The sequence below is a fragment of the Fistularia commersonii genome, chromosome 12, assembly GCF_037954325.1.
Source record: "Fistularia commersonii isolate RoL2024-O1a breed Wild chromosome 12, RoL_Fcom_v1.0, whole genome shotgun sequence".
Lineage (NCBI taxonomy): Eukaryota > Metazoa > Chordata > Actinopteri > Syngnathiformes > Fistulariidae > Fistularia > Fistularia commersonii.
Window position 1 is genome coordinate 5647858 of NC_141295.1, and position 18401 is coordinate 5666258.

Consider the following 18401-nt stretch of genomic DNA (forward strand, 5'->3'; position numbering starts at 1 on the left):
GAGGGTCGTCAGGGCTGTTGATTTACAAGCTATTCTTCATAGATTTCACTTCGTCTATAAATCTTTGGTCTTCCTCAAGACACTAGAAGCTATTAGATATGTCAATATGCTTTACTTTGTATTCCTGTGCAGGTTCTGGTAAATTCATTCGGTGACAGTCTAGAGGAAGACACACACACGGGTTGAGGTGTGTACAGAGGACACACACTTTATTGAGGCGGTCCAACAACCGTTTACGAGGGACTTCAAAACGAAGTGTGTGTAGGAGCACTGGCAGAAGCTCGGAAGGAGGGCCTCCCCCAAATATCAGTGCACGTCTGACTAGCGGCTCTCCGGCACAAGTAAGTGCCCTTCGCCCGAGAACCGGAATGGTCCCTCCTGTCCGTGGTCCGGTGCAGGTCATCTTCACACGGAGCTCAGAGGACGGGCTGAAGATGGCGTCTTCTACAGCCTGCAGCCTTTGGTGGACAGCTCACGTGCCGCCTCGGTGAGGCGCTGGCATTTGTCCCGTAGGCCGGAACTGCCGGAACATTCTGCAGGGGACGGCCAGCGCTCCACCCACGTGTCCTTCCCAAGCATGTAGATGAACCTGATGGCAGAAAGAGAGTTAGACCTGGTCCTTCGAAGCTCCACAAGACCTCCTCCAGGCTGGAGAACCTTCTGGTTCTCTGCTGGTCGCAACGGCGGCTCCTTACTGGTTGGTGTCCTTGTCCGCCTCCCAGAGGTCCTCCTTGGGGCCGATGAGGAGGTACTGCGAGCCGGGCGTCAGGCGGAGGCCCTCCCTGCAGACCCCGTGAGACATGAAGAACCTCCTCTGACCTGCTACCACTCCGTCCTCCACACCTGAGCAGACACAGATGAGTCGGCGCGTTCGGGAGAGAAGACGAGTCCGAGTTGTGCGAGTCCCGTTTGCTCACCTAGCTTGATAACTCGTGTGATCTCCATCTGGTACTTGTCGTAGTAGCTCTGGTCTACACTCAGCACCTTCACCTGGAAAACTGAAGCACAGTTTGAGTCAAACCTAGCAAGTGGAGAAAAGTCCACCGGGGCTCCAAGATTGACTGGACTTCCAGCCCGAATCTGGAAGCACCTTCAAACCCTCATTTCTTCTTTGGTTCAGAAGGACCACTGAGCTCTGGGGTCTTCTAGCAGAGTGAGAAGCAGAAGGTACCGTGATGTAAGGACTTGCAGGCGAAGGTCTCTCTCTCTTTGTTGGAGAAGATCTCCTGGTCGGTCTTGGAGACGGCGCAGTCGCCTGTGGGTGAGGAGGACAAACAAACATGGAGTCCACAGACACCAAAGATGGCGGCGGAAGCTGCGTTGGGAAGCGGCGGCAGCAGATGTGTCACCTTGAGTGCAGCGGCAGACGTTCTCCCTGCAGATGGTGTCCAGAGCCTCCCTGTCCTCGCTGGGCCTGTAGGTTCTACTGCAGCGGTGGTCTGGAATGAATGGAAGAGTGTTTGGTCAGAGGACCATGAGAAGGGAGGAAACATCAGAGGAACAAATCCGTGGAGGTTCTCCGTCAACCAGGTCAACTGGACTTGAGCTCTTCTCAGGTCTCATCCAAGAGGCTTCTTCAGCTCAAGAGAAGCAATAATGATTTGACAAGGATTAACCTGGACCTGGATGACGGAGAACCTCCTGAGACACGTTCCTCAACTTTTTTCTGAGGACCAGCTGAGGAACACTACGGCGGTTCTGCCGTCCTACCCGGGTTGCTGTACTTGTACACGGTGACGGAGGACGGCTGGAGGAGCCCCACCTTGAAGGCCTGCTGGAGCCTGAAGGTCAGCATCTCTGGTTCCCTGTGAGAAACCTGGGAGGAGTGGAGATTCAGGTCTGGTAAACAATGGCTTCTTGTTTCACGGTTTGAATTCAGGTCGTTCCCGTCGACGGGTCGTCACCTTGGCCAGGTGAAGGATCAGAGAGCCTCGGTCCCTCAGGCCGTCCACCTGGAAGTAGTTGATGTAGCGGTCCACAGAGTTGGACAGCTGGAGGAGCAGAAACTGACAATCAGCTCTATCCCAGGGTTGGGCCTTCAAACCTGGATCCACCGCCGGAGATGACCACCTTTTCCAGGTCCGAGTTCTCAGGGACGAAGCCGGTGGGCAGACTGATATCCAGGATGACCATCCTGACATCTGAGGGTCCCAAAGCCCTGGAGAAGAACACCAGAGGAGATCAGACTCACCTTCCTGGCCTCCAACAGGCCTCCAAAGTAAACCCAGCCAGATACGAGCATCGTCTCAGCAGCTGTGGACAAAGCGGCGACTCACCGAACGTTGATGGAGATCTGGAAGTACTTTTCTATATCAGCTGGAGGCTTTTCTGTTGAAGACAGAAGAAGAAGGAGATCAGACCTGCCTCCACGGCTCCCACATCTGCATCTGGTTCTGGGTGGAAGGACTGCTGGGAGTTACCGCTGGACTCCTGGATGGACACGCTGAGCTCAAAGTGCTCGCAGGGCTTCTTCTCATCCACCTCGTGCATCTGGTTGTAGTAGGTCACGGCCTTGGACCACAGGTCATGTGACAGGACAGAAGAGAAAGACGCCTGGTCAGCGACGATATGACGAGATGGACAAGAACACCGATCTAGACACTCCATCATCTCACCTCCAGGACCCCTTGACCGTTGCCCTTGGCGACCACCTCTAGGTCCACCTGAGCAGGAAGCTGCACCAACGAAATATCACATCAACATATCAATAATGATCATTTGTCTACCGTTGTTGATGGTCACCATTGTTGATGGTCACCCTGGTGTCGCCTCACCTTGGACATGCGAGCGCTGTAGGCGTTCACAGGGTTGAAATGGTAACGGACCTCCTTGCGCCCTGACATCTTGATGTCCACGTCCAGATTGAAGTTGCTGGGGTCGGGTACCTTGATCAGGTACTCTGACAGCGCCTGGAGGACCACCATGGTGTCCTTGGGGGAGATCAGACCAGCAGGAGAAGCTCAGACTCAACCGTTCAGAAACTACCACACCCCTGCCATCTGAGCTCCAGGTGACAGGAACCTCCTTCCTTCTCTTAGATTTCAGGAGACCTCTGCCTTCTCCGCCAGGGTAACCCTGGTCTTCTAAGAGGAGCTGGCCTCCCCCAAAGAGCACAGGAGGCCAGTGTGACCAGTGTGCTGGTGAGAAGATACAAAGCTGACTCTGCACTAGGATCTCATACTCCTGGGTTGGATCCCCGCGCAGGTACCTGAACGTATCCGACGCCGTCTCGTCTTCTATACCGATGGGTCAGCCACTTGACGGGAGCTGCTGCCTCCTTCATGCGTCCCATCTTCACCAGGGCCAGCAGGGCGTAGCCCGTGGCCTCCATGGTGGTGTCGACCGATGGGTCGGGCCAGTGGCTGTGACCTGGAGGAAGGTCCACCCAGTCAACGTGGAGAACCAGAACCACAGATGTGCTGGTGTTCATCTCACACACCTGGAGCTGCAGCTCTTAGGAGTACCTCTGTGGGGTCGCTGACCCCCAGATCTTGCAGCAGGGCCAGAGCGTAGGCACAGATGGCCACTGTATGGGAGCTCTGCCCAGGCATCCGCATCTTCATTTGGAGGTAATAGGCCACCTGTATGATTTGCTACAACGGACAACAAACAAAATGGTGGTCACCAGCGGGAGGCACCTCATTTACGCAGAGCGGCGGCGAAGCTCACCATTTGATTCCAGTTGACGCACTGGAACCCCGCCTGCCGCGCCTCGGCAAACGCTATCAACGCGAAGGCCGTCAGCTTCATGTCATAGTCCTTGCCGGGGTGACCGCCCTTTGGGCCGAGAGAAGATCTTTGAGTTGAACGGTTCTCAACGTGTCAAGAGGACGTCATGGAAGACGGAAGTGGAAAAGAGTAGCCGATTGTCTCACGGTTAAGGCGATGTTGAAGACGGGGCATCTCTCCACAAAGCCATGCCTTCGCAGTCGGTTCACCACCAGGAAGATCAGCGGCTCGCAAACGTCCCTCTGGTTGATGCGGATGAAAGAGCTGGCCATGGAGAACATCTTCACCACAAAGGCCGTGAGCCTGAGGTTCAGCAGAACAACACATGTGCGCTCGGACCGTCTTGGAAGATGACGTAGAAGAAAGGAACCCAGAGAGAAATGGACTTTACCAGGTGCTCGCTTCTTCTTCTGTATACTCTGGGGAGTAGCCACCTTCACGCCCTCTGAACATCAGCTGGTTGTTGTAGACTGAAAGACAGTGATCCATTCAGTGTTTGATCAACCACTGATCCATCACCTTGTTGATTTGGTCCAAAAGCCAGGTGACCTTCTGCTTGACATGGGCAGATTGTCCGGCGATCTATAATGAACTTCACAGAAAACTGGAAGCAATCAAGCAGGAACAAAGTTCTTGCCAGAAGCTCATTTCTTGCTTCTGTTGGTCGAAGGACAGACCGTTCACCTTCTCTGGTGCTCCTCTGGTGAAGCTGCACTTCCACCATCGAGCCACCAGAGGGCAGTGGGACTCCCAGTATGATGCCTCCTCGAGCTGTAGTCTGGAGTCTAGGTGGAGACAAGTACTGGACACGAAGAAAAGAAGCCCCTCACCTTTCCTGATGACCTCCAGAGCGAATGCCTTTTTTGTAGGACTTGTATTCTCCCAGGTGTTGGTTCTCTCCAGGTAGATGGCGGCGCTGAGAATGCGGCTCATACTGGCCAGGTTGTCCTCCACGTTGCCACCGGCCACCCAGAACGCAGATCCAAGGGAGGTCTCGCTGATGGTGCCCTCGATCCTCTCGGGCGGCATGTTTCCTGAAGGAGAACCGAGAGGAGGAACCGGGGATGAGTCCATCCTGCTTGCTTTCCTGTCTCATCTGGTCAAGGGAGAACCGACCTCTGATGTTGATGGAGGTCTCAGGCACTGAGTTGGGAACCACCGACTCCAGCTTGACCTTTTCCAGAAGAATAGTCTGAGTTCCTGCAGAGGACGGAAGCAAAGCAATTCAGTGACTTTCTTCTGGGACTGGAGATTTAAACCAGAGGGACACCAATCATGGTTGTCGCTGTCCTGAAAACCCTCTGAAACTACAAGTATACTTCAAGTACTCTGAGTCAACGGGCCAGTGTACCTCCGTGACCTCAGAAACCCAAAGCATGTCTGGTGATGTGAAGGAGAAGTTAAAGGCATGTCAGCTGAGATGAACAGATGCTGAGGGCCTCCTCACCTCCCTCAGCGGCCGGGTTCAGAACCACACTCCTGACCTCGGTCTTCTGCACTCCTTCCATCTGCAGTGAGAAATGACTCCGTCACCTGGGTGTCCCGACGCTCCTGACCGACCAGCTCCTCCCTCATCACCAAAAGTCACTCACCACCACCCGGAGCATCTTCTGGATGCGGTCTCCGCCCATCATGTCCCTGCCAACCACCGCCACCTCCAGGGGAAGCTTCCCCACCTCCAGGGGAACGATGGTGTACGGCACCGCCTTGGAGGAGCCCGCCGGAAGCACCAGTTCCGTGATGTGTTTGTCTTTGAAGGCCACGCTGCACATCCCATTGGTCTTGGACAGGATCACCCTCACCTGAGTCCCAACCCAGCAGGAGAAGACTCATTAGATATGGATTTCAGACTTCCATCAACAGAGCAGAGATGACAAGGTATTTATCAGGGTGACAAGAGTCTGCAGAGGCAGGGTGGACGTTTAGATGTGTCACATATCCAAACATCCAAAGCGGTCCCGGGTGACACGGATCTCCAGAAGGAACCAGATGCTTCCAGCTGGACAAATGTTTGTGTGGGAACTCTATGATTGTTGTGACTCTGTCTTGGGCTTTTTCTTAAAGGTCACCGCGTTCCTGCTTCCTTGGTCGCCACACTTGTTTCCCCTTTGCTTGTCTCCTCGTTACCACACCAACTCTTCAAGATGGTTTCACACCTGCTAGGTGTGTCCTGTTTAGATTTGGTGATCTCCAAGAAGCTGTCCTTCTAGTCAACACCTGGTGGCCTCTTAGGTCTTTGCTCTCCTGACTGTCCTCGAGTGCAGCTCTTCCCGTTTGCCGCCGTATCTTGACTCTTCTGAGCTTGTCTGAAGCCCGTTTCCATGACCACCCGCCATTCCTGTCAGCCTCAACCCGAGAAGATCAGGAAGCGGTTGTCTCACTTGCAGGTCCTCGTCGCCGTAGTTATGGACCACAGCTTTGATCTCGAGCTGCTCGTTCCTGGCCACCGAGTAGGGCAGCCTCAGGTCCACGAAGAAACGCTTCCACGCTCTGATATTGAAAGGCTGGGCCACACAGAAACCTGGAGGCGTTGACATGGAAGCCAGCGGGAAGGTGAGGATCTGCTGGGGTTTCACAGTGGGACAGCAATAAGGCCCGGCAAAAATTCGGAGATGATCCCCTACCTGTCCGAGGTGACGAGCTGACGGCCGTCACTCCCCACTGGGTGATGGTGTCTGGCAGAGAATGGACCACCACTGTAGACGCCAACCTGACGGGTCATAGTCACCTTAGTCGGGTTGCTAAGACAACCGACAACATTGACACCTTGGCTGGAGATGTTGGACAACCACAATGTTCTTGATCGTCACGTGATCGCAAAGGGATTCATTCGAGTTCAACTTGGACGGTCATTCGGAGACATCCAACCCTGGTCGGAGAACACGGAGAAGCAAATTCTCCGTTTCCCAGTTTGACAGCAAAGTCACTCTCCTCGGTGTAAAACATTAACTCTGCAATAAACAGCGACGGCAGCGCTGCACGTTGGACTTTCCCAATGACACATACAAACACTTAGTAAGCGGATGATGATGCAACCCTCAAGGTCATCAAGGTATCTCTGGGGTTCTCCTGCCACAAATAAACATCAGGAAGCAGGAACTCACCCGTCTCTCTTGGCCTCATTGGGCAGGTTGACGTCTGTCCACAGCCACGACTCGAAGAACTTCGAGCGGAGGTACAGCTGAGACTCATCCATGTACTCCTCGTCTTCATCCCAGTACCCCATGTTGTTCCCGCCAGAGAAGGAGGTGTGACGCCGCCCCGAGGACGGCTGGGGGAAGCCGGCTCCACGGTCACGTCCCCGATCTGTGCTCACAAATCAACATCAGGGATTTATTTCATGCTCCTCGTGTGAGTTCTCAACTCAAAATGGCGCTGCAGACGCCGCCTTTAAAAAGCAAAGGTCCATGGAGCTTCATCCCGATGGGTTCATCTTGCACTCTTGAGTAGAGTGGCTTGAGAACCTCTCCATCACCACAAAGCATCGTACAGCGCTCATATCTGTCGGTTCTGGTGCGCTACATTTTCCTCTACCCACCCTGGATCCCTGGTGATCCTCGAAGTGCTACCGCACTTGAAGAACACCGGGTACGTGGTACCTCTTTGAAACAGACGGAACTGTGCAGGGAGGGACGTCCTTACCGGAGGTGTCCAGAAAGGGCGGTATCACTTGTGGGAAGGTTTCCCCAGGTTGTGACGGACGGGAGGTGGCAGATGCGTCGGTGAGGATGGGGGCTGTGGTGGGCCTGCTCCGATCAATCACCTGGCCCCTGTAGGTGCCGCAGCAGTGCCGAAAAGCCTGGATGCACTCCCAACCTTCAGTGATGTAGAGGGAGCGGCGGGTGCAGGAGTAGGACATGGGGATGTCCTTCAGACCGTCTCTGCAGCAACGCTGCAACAGCTTCTCTTTGTAGTGGTTCTCTGAGGGGAGCAGAGGAGGAAGAGGAGATGATACCGACTTCGATGGGCAAAGTGTCCACCTGCATCCCAGAACAAGTGGGTTTCTGGTCTCGTGCTCTTTGGTCTGGTTTGGGTACAGAAGGAACAACACAGTGGAAAAGATCCGAGGTGTTTCTTCCAAGACCAAGGGGTGACAGGAAATGTAGACAAAAGAGCAGGAAGACGACTGGACCAAAGATGGAGAAGTCCTTCAGCGGTAGGACACTCACCCAGCTGAGCTTTCCTCTGTAACAGCTCAGCAGAACGCCTCCTCCTGGCATTGCCCTCACACTCCACATCTGGAGAGGAGAAGAGTTCAATCCCGAAACGCTGAGGTTATTATAGAGTCGGTCTTTCAAAGTGGAGAAAGTTTTACTGAGGCTCATTATCTCGGCAGCTCCGGGTCTCAGATACCTTCCCTGAGTTGGGTTTCGTAGTCATAGGTGGAGATGTACAGAAGTCCTGCATCCAAAAACACACCCATAGAATTTCGGCCCCCGCCACGGGTGCAGCCGATGTCGCCCTGTTCCACCACGTTCCAGATCTGGAGACAAAGTCCAACCGGGAGTGAGGAGTTTGGTAGCTCTGTTGTGTTCCATGACAAAGTTCCCAACAATTCGATCAGCTTGAGTGGATCTCTCAAAGACAAACCTGTCCCTGCGTGAGTCGGTTCTTGTTGAGCAGATATACAGCGTTGTCCACGGCAACCAGGCTGACCTTTGCCCCCGGGTCACCTCTGATCTGGAAAGTGAAGCTCTTTCCAGGTTTGTAATCGGGAGGACTGTTGTTCGTTGGTTCGACTTTGAGCTGGAAGAGAGCGTGAATAACCCTGCTTCAACAAAGTGGCTGCGACGACGGAGACAGAAACAGACCATAATATTACTTTGCCTCCAGTCTGGGTCACCTCACAGGCTTCAGGAAAAGGCCTTGTCAACAAATTGGCGCTCCGTGTTTACAGTCTTCAGTTTACAGACACCTTCGGAGCAGCTGTAGTTGAACTCTTTCTGCACTTCTACTCACATCTCCGACACAGGAATCGGCCACGTCCACCCAGATGGAGTCGGCCACCACCTCCAAGGGCAAGCTGTAAAACGCCACCACACGGAAAGACGGCATCATCTCCGGGGTGATCGTCAGCCCCACGCTGGTGACCAGCTGCCCGCTGGCAACGATGCGATCGGCCTGGATGATTTTCCCCTTGTTGATGACCTGAGAGAGCAAAGGGAAGTCGTACCTCCATCCTTTCCTTCACCTTTCTCCTGTTGCTGACGTGGCGTGTCTGTCTTACCAGGTAGGTGATGTGTCTTATGGCCGCTCTGTAAGAGTCCCGTGCCGTTGACATGGTCATTTTCAGGGAGAGCCTATCCCCGACGGACACACTGGTGGCTCCTGAAGAGATGTAAAGGAAGTTGGGGTATCCTCTGTGTCGTGGGACGTAGGGCGATATGCGATAGTAGTATTTAGCCTGCTGCTCCGGTTTGAGGCCGGGCTGGACCGTCTCCGCCTGGAGAACCAAACCACAGATACATCAGGGTTCCACACACCCAAGTAGCTACAGGATGGTACCAGGGCAACATGGAGGGAGGAGTCATACAAGTAAGGGGTGATGCAGTGATACTGTAGTATTGTGTGGATTAAGTCACTGTCTGGTCAGCAAAAAGAAGCAAAAAGCCATTTTTCATGAATGGAGTTGTACTGCTCGTTCCTTGTGTATGCATACGATGAAGACTCTGGACCACCTTGAGAAGTTCCACTCCACGAACGGGTTTTAACTTCATTCCTCAAAAGTCGCCTTCACACTGTCCTCTGTAGCTAATGGCTCAGAGATGTTCAGGTGACTGGTTTGTGTCTGTGAGTGACGGGATGATTAGTTGATACTAACAAGAAGGGAAATGTCTTCCGGATAGCGCGGCATGTTGACGGTGCCTCTTGTAGATCCATCTGGGACCAGCAGCGGGCTGTGAAGATGGCTCACCTTCACCTGGACGTTCTTGGCAGGGGAACCATCATGGTGACTCACCTGGATCTGGTCAGATTCAGACAGAAATTCTCTGGGTTAATTTATCAACTAATAGGAAGCAGAGGATGAGTACAAGGTCGGTGTCTGGAAGAGCAGAAGAAACCTGTGGGTTTCATCTTTGTCAGTCCTCTGCTGCTTCTTTCTGGTTATCTTAGTTCAAACAGCACTGAAAGTCTGTCCACTTCTTTCCTGATTGAGGCTCTTGTTTTGACCCACAAAGCTGCGGTTCTGTAAATGAAGCTGCAGCAGAAGGAGTTCCACCACCTCAAGATGCACCTGCTATGATTGGTCACAGCAGGAACTAAATTCTAATAAAACCTAATAGTTCCCAGTATCGACCCCTGAGGGACTCCACATTTAGTCAACTGAAACAGAACATTGGTTAAAAAATGTGATGCTTACGGTGAAGTCAAAAGGAAGTCCAGGCTTGAAGTACTTTGGTGTGTCTTTGAAGGACAGGACGTACGGAGACTCCACGATATGTATGCCTGTTCTTTCAGCTTCCACCAGATCACTTCCTTCACGGGGGAAGAGACACCTTCGATGAATGGATGCAACCTTCTGACGTGCACTCTGAACTGGTCATAACAACCGCTTTGTTTCTTGTCATATCTCAAGTCAGCGTGCGCTGAAGGTTGCTCGTCGCACATCGGCACAGGACGAGCAGACGTGGTTTCTGGTTTTCATTCTGTGTTACGAGACTTATTGAACGTTTCAGATGGTCCCTGCAGACAGAAGGTCTGGTTTCCTGTTTCCTGTCGGGAAGAGGCTCACCTGTCTTGGTGAGGACAGACGCTTTGACGTAGATAGAGCTGCCCACCAGAGACTTGATGTTGGGATACGTTCTCTTGATCTCGTCCATGGTCAGCTTGACGACTCCACCATCCAGCTGCAGGAGAGCCAGAAGGAGAGCAGGAACACACCACAAAGGTGAGGGGAACAAACAGAAGACTTGAAGTTGAATTGTCCTGGGATGTCAGGGGAATGGCCCAACGCTCCTCCCCTGACCTTCTGAAAACGGCTACGACAAAAGATCTTCTAAGCATAGTACTCTTCATGATCTGTTGTAGTAGAGGGAGGCAGTTGTCTGGGCTGTTTGCAGTATTCGTAGTATTACATGTAGTACTTCGTGGGTGGTGGCAGGTTCCTACACCCTGGAACCCCAGTTGCGTTCTCATGTAGATTCAAAGGGTCTCCTTGTGGCCTTCTGACAGCGTCGGTCCATCACTGAGAACATTCTGGGATGGAAAGGCACCTCACCTCTGACACCTGCTTCACCAAAGGCAGCCTCCTCATCTCCTTGTTGATCTTCAGCCCAAACATCACGTAGGCCGTCCCCTGGACCGGCTCCCCGTACAGGTACCTGAAACATTCGTTCCAACCTCGTCTTTCCCCTCCAGCCAAAAGTGTCTGAGCCTCGTTGCTCCTCAACGTCGGGCCCTTCAAATATATCCAGAGCTCTTCTCTGCGTTTGACGGATCTAACCTGGCCGAGATCTCCACCACCAGCTCGCCTTCGTCGTTAACGTCCAAGAAGGACTTCCTGGGAGTCAGGGTAACGTTGAAAGCAGGAAGCACTGAAACAGAACGTGCCCCAAAAGTAAAAACTCTGAAGGCCACGAAGGGACGGAGATGGCTGATGATGTCACCAGCGCCTTTCAAGGAGACCCACCGTATTTCTTCACCTGGAACTTGCAGGTGAACGTGTTCTGCTTCCAGTTGTCGAACCTGGCAACCACAGTCCAGGTTCCTTCACTGTCGGGCGCAAACAGACCACATCTTCAAACCCTGTTCGGAAGTTCACGTCGAACTCCAGAGGGACGGAGGAGCTTACCTGGCGGTTTCAGGGAGAGGAAAGGTGTCTCTGAAGACGCCGGCAGCAGCTCTGATCCTCTCGATCTGCTTGAAGACCACTCCTTCTGGGCTCTTCACAGCACCGTCACCGGTAGAGAAGTCGCAGATCAGACTCGAGAAGCTTCTACAAACAGCGTCTACACATAGAAGCTACAAGTCCTGACCTGGATGTCCACGGTGATGGTGCCGTCCATGGCGTTGAAGGACGGAGACGACACAAAGGCCCTGAAGTTGACTGGTGGAGAAGCAGACAAACCAGGAAGCCACGAGATGAGAAGAAGATTGAAATCTTCACAGGGTCTGAACGGGAAGACGGATGGGGGCTCCACCTTTGTCTCCGGGTTTATAGATGGGTTTGTCCATCTGGATGAAGATGTAGCCGGCGTGGAAGGACACCATCACCTTCTTCTCAAAGTACACCTCCGAAGCCTTCACCTTCAGGTAGACGAAGGTCCTCCTGTTGTCACGTGTGAAATACGTGGAGGGAATCTGCGGAAACCCAGAAGTAGTCAAGAGAGGGCTTCGCGTGAGCCCTGGAGGTCGCCGATCATCTCGTCACACCTGGATGGCCTTCAGAGCGTGGAAGTTGTTTTCCGGGCCGAGCCGGATGGAGTCCTCCTGGAGAATCTTGGTCCTGGTGACGTCCAGGATGGAGAAGGAGACGTCGAGGGGCTCCGAGACGCCTTCCATTTGAATGTAGAAGTTCTCCTGGCTGTCGGCCCTCAGCAGGCCTGGGCCTATCAGGGAGAGCCTGAGAAGTTCATAGTCTGGTCAGGAAACACTACCGAGCTGTGGATTCTGGGAAATATGGGATGTGAGATGAGGCCGCGAGACCTTCAACCAACGTACCCTGGGAAGGTCTCCAGGAAGTGCATGATGTCCGGGTTGGCGGGTGGACTGGAGATAAAAAAATCAATTTATTGAATCTTTTTTTTTTTTTTTTTTTTTTTTTTTCATAGGGTAAAACTGAACCAAAAAAAAAGACAAATAAAACAAAGTGCATATGTAAAAATAGTCTTCACTCGAAATCCATATCTGACTTGTGTTTTGTAAACATCCACGCCTTGCAGTTCCACCTGTCGCCGTTAGAGGGCGCTGTCGCGCCGGTTGGAACAGGAAACGCCTGATTCAAGCGCGTACGCGGTGGAACAAACATGGCGGCCGGCCTGAACCACCGCATCCGTTCCGAAGTGAGTAGAGTGCATTTTAAAAGTGGTAAATACGTGGATGAATGTTCGGTTGTGACGTTAAATGACGGCCTATTTTATTCATGTGTGAAATAAACCGACAAAACCGAGCGTTTTGTGGCTGCGCTTCATGAACGAGCGATGCTAGTTAGCATAGCTTCAGTGCTAACAAACAAGCTAGCATGACTCCGTCTATTTCCTGGCGAGCGCTTCCACCTCCAAGAGTTAATGTGTCGTGGATATTTGTTTTGTCCGACCGGTTAATGTTTTATAACATTGACTTTTATACGAGGACTCCAGACGCTGGAGGCTAAAACAGCTCATCGGGAATGTGAATCCCAGGATGTAAAATTCCAAACAAAAGAATGCAAGAGCATGTTTGTTCGATGTTACCGATGTCCAAAGTAAACCACCATTGTGTGCATATATATTCACATGTATATATATCACATTACATTACATACTTAATGTAACATATATACACTGCTCAAAAAAATAAACACTTAAAAAACACATCCTAGATCTAAATGAATGAAATAATCTTATGAAATACTTTGCTCTTTACACACTTGAATGTGCTGACAACAAAATCACACAAAAATGATCAATGGAAATCAATTGTATCAACCCATGGAGGTCTGGATTAGGAATCACACTCCAAATTAAAGTGTAAAAACAAACTCCAGGCTGATCCAACTTTGATGTAATGTCCTTAAAACAAGTCAAAATGAATCTGTGTTGCTTCCTGAGTGGACACTATGATTTCACACAAGTGTGATTGACTTGGAGTTACATTGTGTTGTTCAAGTGTTTTCTTTATTTTTTTGAGCAGTATATATACAAATATAACAGATGTGCCCGCTAATATTTCTGCTTAGCATTAAATCACGTGAACCTTGAATGCAACACTGATTCTCTTTGTTGAATCGGGAAAGGAAATCCGCCTCCACGTCGTCCCGTCAAGACGGCGGACGGGTCGAAACTCACCTCCCGGGACGACTTGCCTGCCCGCCGATCTGAGCGAGGAGGAGGAGGAAGACGATGTTCTGCAGGTTCTTCTGACCCATGTCGACGGAGAGGACTGTGGCCCCCGGAGGGTCCGCCGGCCGCTTTAACCCCACTCTCCCCTCCTGGAACACCCACGTGAGCGGACCGCGTGGCCAACCGGAGGCGGCGGGACCGGTGTTTTCTGAACATTTCAAAATGATGAAAGATTAAACAAACAGCAGCTTCCCCGCTGATGGGAACTGGCGTTTGAGAGATTGGGATTTTTGAAGGGATGCAATGTTCACCGTGGAGAAGAACGTGTTACTGAGACCTTTTGAAACATGCAGGTAAAACGCAGAAGCTGCCTGAATGGCGTGGAAAAACCAAAGACAGCAAAAATGAGGCCGTCTGGCAGAAGAACGTGAGCAATCAGACACGAAGATCTAACCAAAAGGACGGCCTCCACCTGCCTGTGAAAGGTGGAGGCTTCCTTCTCATTCCTATCCAGGTCTTCTTGTTCCTGACTTGAACAGCATCTTCTGACGCCTGCACTCCGTCAGATGGAGAGGATATGAAAACACTCTTGGTCCAATTGAACTTTATTCCCTGGAGCAGCGCCTGGGCCGGAGAACCTCCTCCAGCCCAGGCAACAATCTGGTGACTGTAAGTTTACGATGGTTTGCGTTAAACCAAAGCAATGACCGCCACTCATTATTTTAGCATTAAATAAATCCAATTGAACGCTATATCAGGCCTCTTAGCGCATTTTCAACAAGATGTTACTTATCAGTTGGGCGATAAGTTTTAAGAATCTTAAAAGTTGATTTCTGTATGTTACGTAATCGATCATTTGTATAAGGATGAGAGTGATTTGGTAAAAAAATGGTAGCGGCTGGTGAAAACAGGGCGCTGTGTTTTCCTTGGAATGTGTCAAAGTGGTTCTTTGAAAACAAAAGTGTTGCGTTTTGATATTCATCTAATTCCCATCTTAAGTCATTGTGGGTGAATGTGAAAAATCAACATGATCAGTGATTATTAACATTATCATTGATTATTGATAATAATGTAGAGTTAAAGGTAATTTGAACCAGAAGCCAGCAGCGTTTTAATCTGAACATTCACAAAGCTGCTGGAAAACATCAAGACAGCAACGGCGGGCTGAAAGTTTCTTTATTGCGTCTCTTCATCCAAAATATTTACAGCAGCAGTGTGGACGTGGGAGAAGGTCTCTGCCTTCCACAGTCAGTGTCCTCTTGGATCATGTGATCAATGCTTCTAGAACACCGATCGAGAAGCGGGAGCTTCAGGAGGAGCGTTCGGCCTCGTCCGAGTCCGACTCGCTGTAATCTGGTACCAGCGAGGAGCCTCCTCCTCCGGCCTTCTCCTCCTCCTGGTCCCCGCTCAGTTCATGGTGGACTTCCTGTTTCACGTGATCTTCCTCCTCTCTCGGCGTGACCTCGGCGTCCGGCGCCCCGCAGGCCACGGGGGCGCCCGCTTCCCTTTTCGCCCCGGATCCGCCGTCTCTCTTGCGAATCAGGGGGGTCGGGGAGGCGTGGGGGCTCCTGGCGGTCGCCGTTTCCCTGGCCTGCAGGCGCAGCTTGTGGAGAAGAGCCCCTGCGGCGCCCCCTGGTGGAGCGGAGGTGGTGCTGAACCAGGGGCGGGAGGCGATCTCCTTGCGCTTGGTGAGCTGCCTCTCCTCACAGGCTGGACAGAGACGGGACACACCATGACGACCAGGACAATCACTTTACCCACAGCGTGTGTGTGTGTGTGTGTGTGTGTGTGTGTGTGTGTGTGTGTGTGTGTGTGTGTGTGTGTGTGTGTGTGTGTGTGTCTTACACTCAGGTGCGTGGTAGGTGAGCAGAGATGCCAGCCTCTTGTCCTCCTCCTTCTCTGGCAGCAGCGGGATGGACAGGTTGGTCCTCCTCCTCACCAGGTTGTCCTTCTCCTCCTGCAGAGCCAGAGCTTTCTTCTCCGTCTGCAAAGAGAGACACCACAGTAAGTCATGTGATCCTTGGAGAAGGTAGCCCACACACACACACACACACACACACACACACACACACACACACACACACACACACACACACACACACACACACACACACACACACACACACACACACACACACACGCTGTGTGGAATTACCCTGAACTTGCTGCGGAGGGAGCAGTGGAGCTGGTAGTCGTCCTTCCAGCGCGACTGGTGAGCCTGGATGTCCAGCAGCGAGGGCAGAGCCCTGCTCAGCTTCTCCTTGTCCTTGGTGCCGTGGTCCAGCTTGAACATGGAGTCCGTCTCCAGCTTCTCCTTCTCCTCCCGTTCTGGTCCGTGGAGAAGACATCAACATCCGAAGCTCGAGACGCGGATGGAGACGAGGACGGCCGCGTACCTGTGGTGAGTATCTGCTCGTTCTCGGCCATGTCCCAGCGCTCCTCCTTCCTCCTCGCCCCGCTCACGATCACATAGTCGCAGGTGGCCGGGTCCGTCTGGATCTCGATGTAGTTCACGCACAGGTGGCACTTCATCCGGAACCTGCGGGTCCGTCAGTGTCCGATCAGCGAGACCCTCAGCAGAGGTCAATATGCAACCGCTCGGTCTAGATGTTGATCTTTGGTGATCTGGATCAGGTGTCAGGACGACCTTCTTCTCTGGTTCTCTCAGCCCCGGACCAAACAGCAGATGTCGGGCAAACACAGCTTTTAATTGGCTTCGATTTTTCAGTATCTAGATCTGGCTGGTTTTCACCCGACCGTTATCTACAGGGCGAGAGGCGGGGCTTAACCCGGCTGTCCATCACAGACATCCGACCGTTCACACCTAATTTTTGGACCGAGGACGTGGAACCCAGATTTGCCAACAAAACTGAGTACTGGTGATATTGGAGGTGCTGTGAATGTAGGAGACTTCAAAAACTAGTATTAGTATCAGGTGTGTTTACCTGTAGATGGGTGTGGTGTAGTAGTTCCCCACTTTCTTCTTCTCCGCGTTGTATCGAACCCCTGAAGCAGCAGAACATCGCCGTTATGGAACCTACTGTCAGACTACGGACACACGGGTAGCAGGGGACGCTAACGCTAGTGCTCCCGGTGGACGCATCGTGGAACTGCAAGTATTTCCTCGCCCGTGGCGTCTACAGACCACCCTGATTGGATGTGTTTAATCTGAGAAAACTAGATGCTAGCAGGAGTTCTAGTGGTCTCCTTGATTCCCCCCACCCAGTCTTGGCGCCACATGCTCTTCAGTAAAAATGAAGGAGGTCGAACCCAGGGCCGGGGCCGGGACGTACCCATGCCGATGTGATTCTTGCAGCCGTCGCACCAGATGTTGTACGGCATCTCAAACCTTGGTAGACAAGAACACGTTCAGATAGAGAGGAACGCCTTCAGGTTCTGATGCACCAAACCATGATCACTCAAAGACCAGCCAGGTTCCTGAGATGACTGAAGACCAGGCCCTCATTTCCCTGCGCCTTAGAGACCTGGTGTAATCATTAAACTTATTTCTCCTTAGAAAATGTTGCCGTTTCTCTAAAACATGTTGAAAATGTTGCTTCAGATTCACAATAGTTAGATATTGTAGATGTTAAGCAGTCTGATGTCCAGTCAGTGTGTGTCCATCACAAATTAAAGGTGAAACGACATCCATACATCGTTGTATTTTTTAAGACCTTAAAACACTTTGTAGCTTTGACTTTGTATTTCCTGTTCTCCCTCCTTCCTACTGTCATTCATTATTGTTGTTTTACTTGAAACTCTGGCACAACAGTTTCCTTCCAGATAAATAAAATTGTTCTTATTCTTAAACAAGCCCCAGTGTGTGTGTGTGTGTGTGTTTTCACAGACCTGATGATGAGGATGCCCTGGGACAGCTTCCTCGCTCTCTCCCGGAGGGCGTGTGTTTTGTGGTAACCATTGAGGGATCCATGCTGAAGACAAAAGGATCAGCTGTTATGTAAACAAACGCACACACACACACACGCAAAGCGTGTTTGTCATACGCACCTTGGCTGGATCAAAGTCTGGAGGATAATATTTATTTGTTCCTTTCCTTTCCCCCTGTGGAAGAAAGATAGTCTTGTCACTCAGGAGATAAACATGGGGTATTTTCCTACTTGTGTTGGTGTGATGCATCTGCTCACCATGGTGACAGATGAGCGCCCACGACCAGAAAAGGTTCACCTTGTGTCACCTGGTGAGTATAAACAATGACAAAATGTTTATGATACTTTATAATGGAGTTAAATAACTGCCTCTCATTAGAGATTCATGAAAATATAATCAATCAGGAGGTCAAAGGGTTAAGATAAGGAAGAAAGGACGGTGTTTCGTTGGTAAAAAATAAACAGTTTTCCTCAAAAGTGTGTTTCCTGACACGATTTGTCGAAGCTAGTTAGCAAACAAACCTCCACGGAACCGACATTAGCTAGCATGCTAACCGCCGAGGCGGCCGAGACACAACGTTCACTAATTATTTGGCGCAACTACCGAGCTCATGAAGAAATACTCACAAATGCAACCGCGTTTGAGCGATTTCCACGCAAAACACCGCAAAAAGACGGCTAGCTTGAACATAGACTCCGGTTCTTCTTCGTCGTCCTATTTTTTTGTGCGCTGATACCAGCTTCCGGCGGAAGTGCGTCATCACCAAAAATGAAGTACTTTTACGTCTTATTAACCGTTCCTCCT

The 18401-nt window shown here is 51.5% G+C and overlaps 2 protein-coding genes and 1 long non-coding RNA gene across 5 annotated transcripts; 1 reads left to right on the plus strand and 2 right to left on the minus strand.

Moving 5' to 3' along the window:
* Positions 1 to 182: 182 nt before the first annotated feature.
* Positions 183 to 13831, minus strand: LOC147228517 (venom factor-like). Its single transcript, XM_086156615.1, has 42 exons — positions 13716 to 13831; positions 12391 to 12438; positions 12103 to 12292; positions 11871 to 12030; positions 11706 to 11776; positions 11522 to 11613; positions 11360 to 11442; positions 11174 to 11264; positions 10949 to 11051; positions 10463 to 10577; positions 10091 to 10206; positions 9551 to 9694; positions 8957 to 9172; positions 8689 to 8877; positions 8320 to 8475; positions 8083 to 8212; positions 7899 to 7967; positions 7372 to 7650; positions 6834 to 7035; positions 6354 to 6439; positions 6111 to 6250; positions 5322 to 5531; positions 5177 to 5237; positions 4846 to 4929; positions 4560 to 4763; positions 4121 to 4199; positions 3876 to 4032; positions 3670 to 3777; positions 3440 to 3593; positions 3209 to 3369; positions 2775 to 2930; positions 2616 to 2675; positions 2421 to 2511; positions 2277 to 2328; positions 2071 to 2158; positions 1905 to 1991; positions 1711 to 1816; positions 1350 to 1439; positions 1172 to 1255; positions 918 to 998; positions 696 to 843; positions 183 to 589 (listed from the first exon to the last, which is right to left on the minus strand). Exons 1-42 carry the CDS (start codon positions 13793 to 13795, stop codon positions 445 to 447), a joined length of 5166 nt encoding a protein of 1721 aa, XP_086012741.1. The 5' UTR covers positions 13796 to 13831; the 3' UTR covers positions 183 to 444.
* On the plus strand, positions 12673 to 17359 carry LOC147228518 (uncharacterized). Of its 3 annotated transcripts, none has more exons than XR_015106923.1 (4): positions 12673 to 12731; positions 13664 to 14062; positions 14195 to 15397; positions 15561 to 17359. It is a non-coding gene; the product is annotated as an uncharacterized LOC147228518 (long non-coding RNA). The 3 variants fall into 3 exon arrangements; XR_015106925.1 differs by having other exon boundaries at positions 14224 to 15397; XR_015106924.1 differs by having other exon boundaries at positions 13664 to 15397.
* yju2b (YJU2 splicing factor homolog B) lies at positions 14868 to 18350 on the minus strand. The gene is made up of 10 exons (XM_086156616.1): positions 18224 to 18350; positions 17855 to 17904; positions 17718 to 17771; positions 17559 to 17641; positions 17003 to 17058; positions 16655 to 16715; positions 16106 to 16248; positions 15865 to 16037; positions 15555 to 15693; positions 14868 to 15419 (listed from the first exon to the last, which is right to left on the minus strand). The coding sequence occupies exons 2-10, from the start codon at positions 17855 to 17857 to the stop codon at positions 15019 to 15021; spliced, it is 1113 nt and encodes a 370-aa protein (XP_086012742.1). The 5' UTR covers positions 17858 to 17904; positions 18224 to 18350; the 3' UTR covers positions 14868 to 15018.
* Positions 18351 to 18401: the final 51 nt, after the last annotated feature.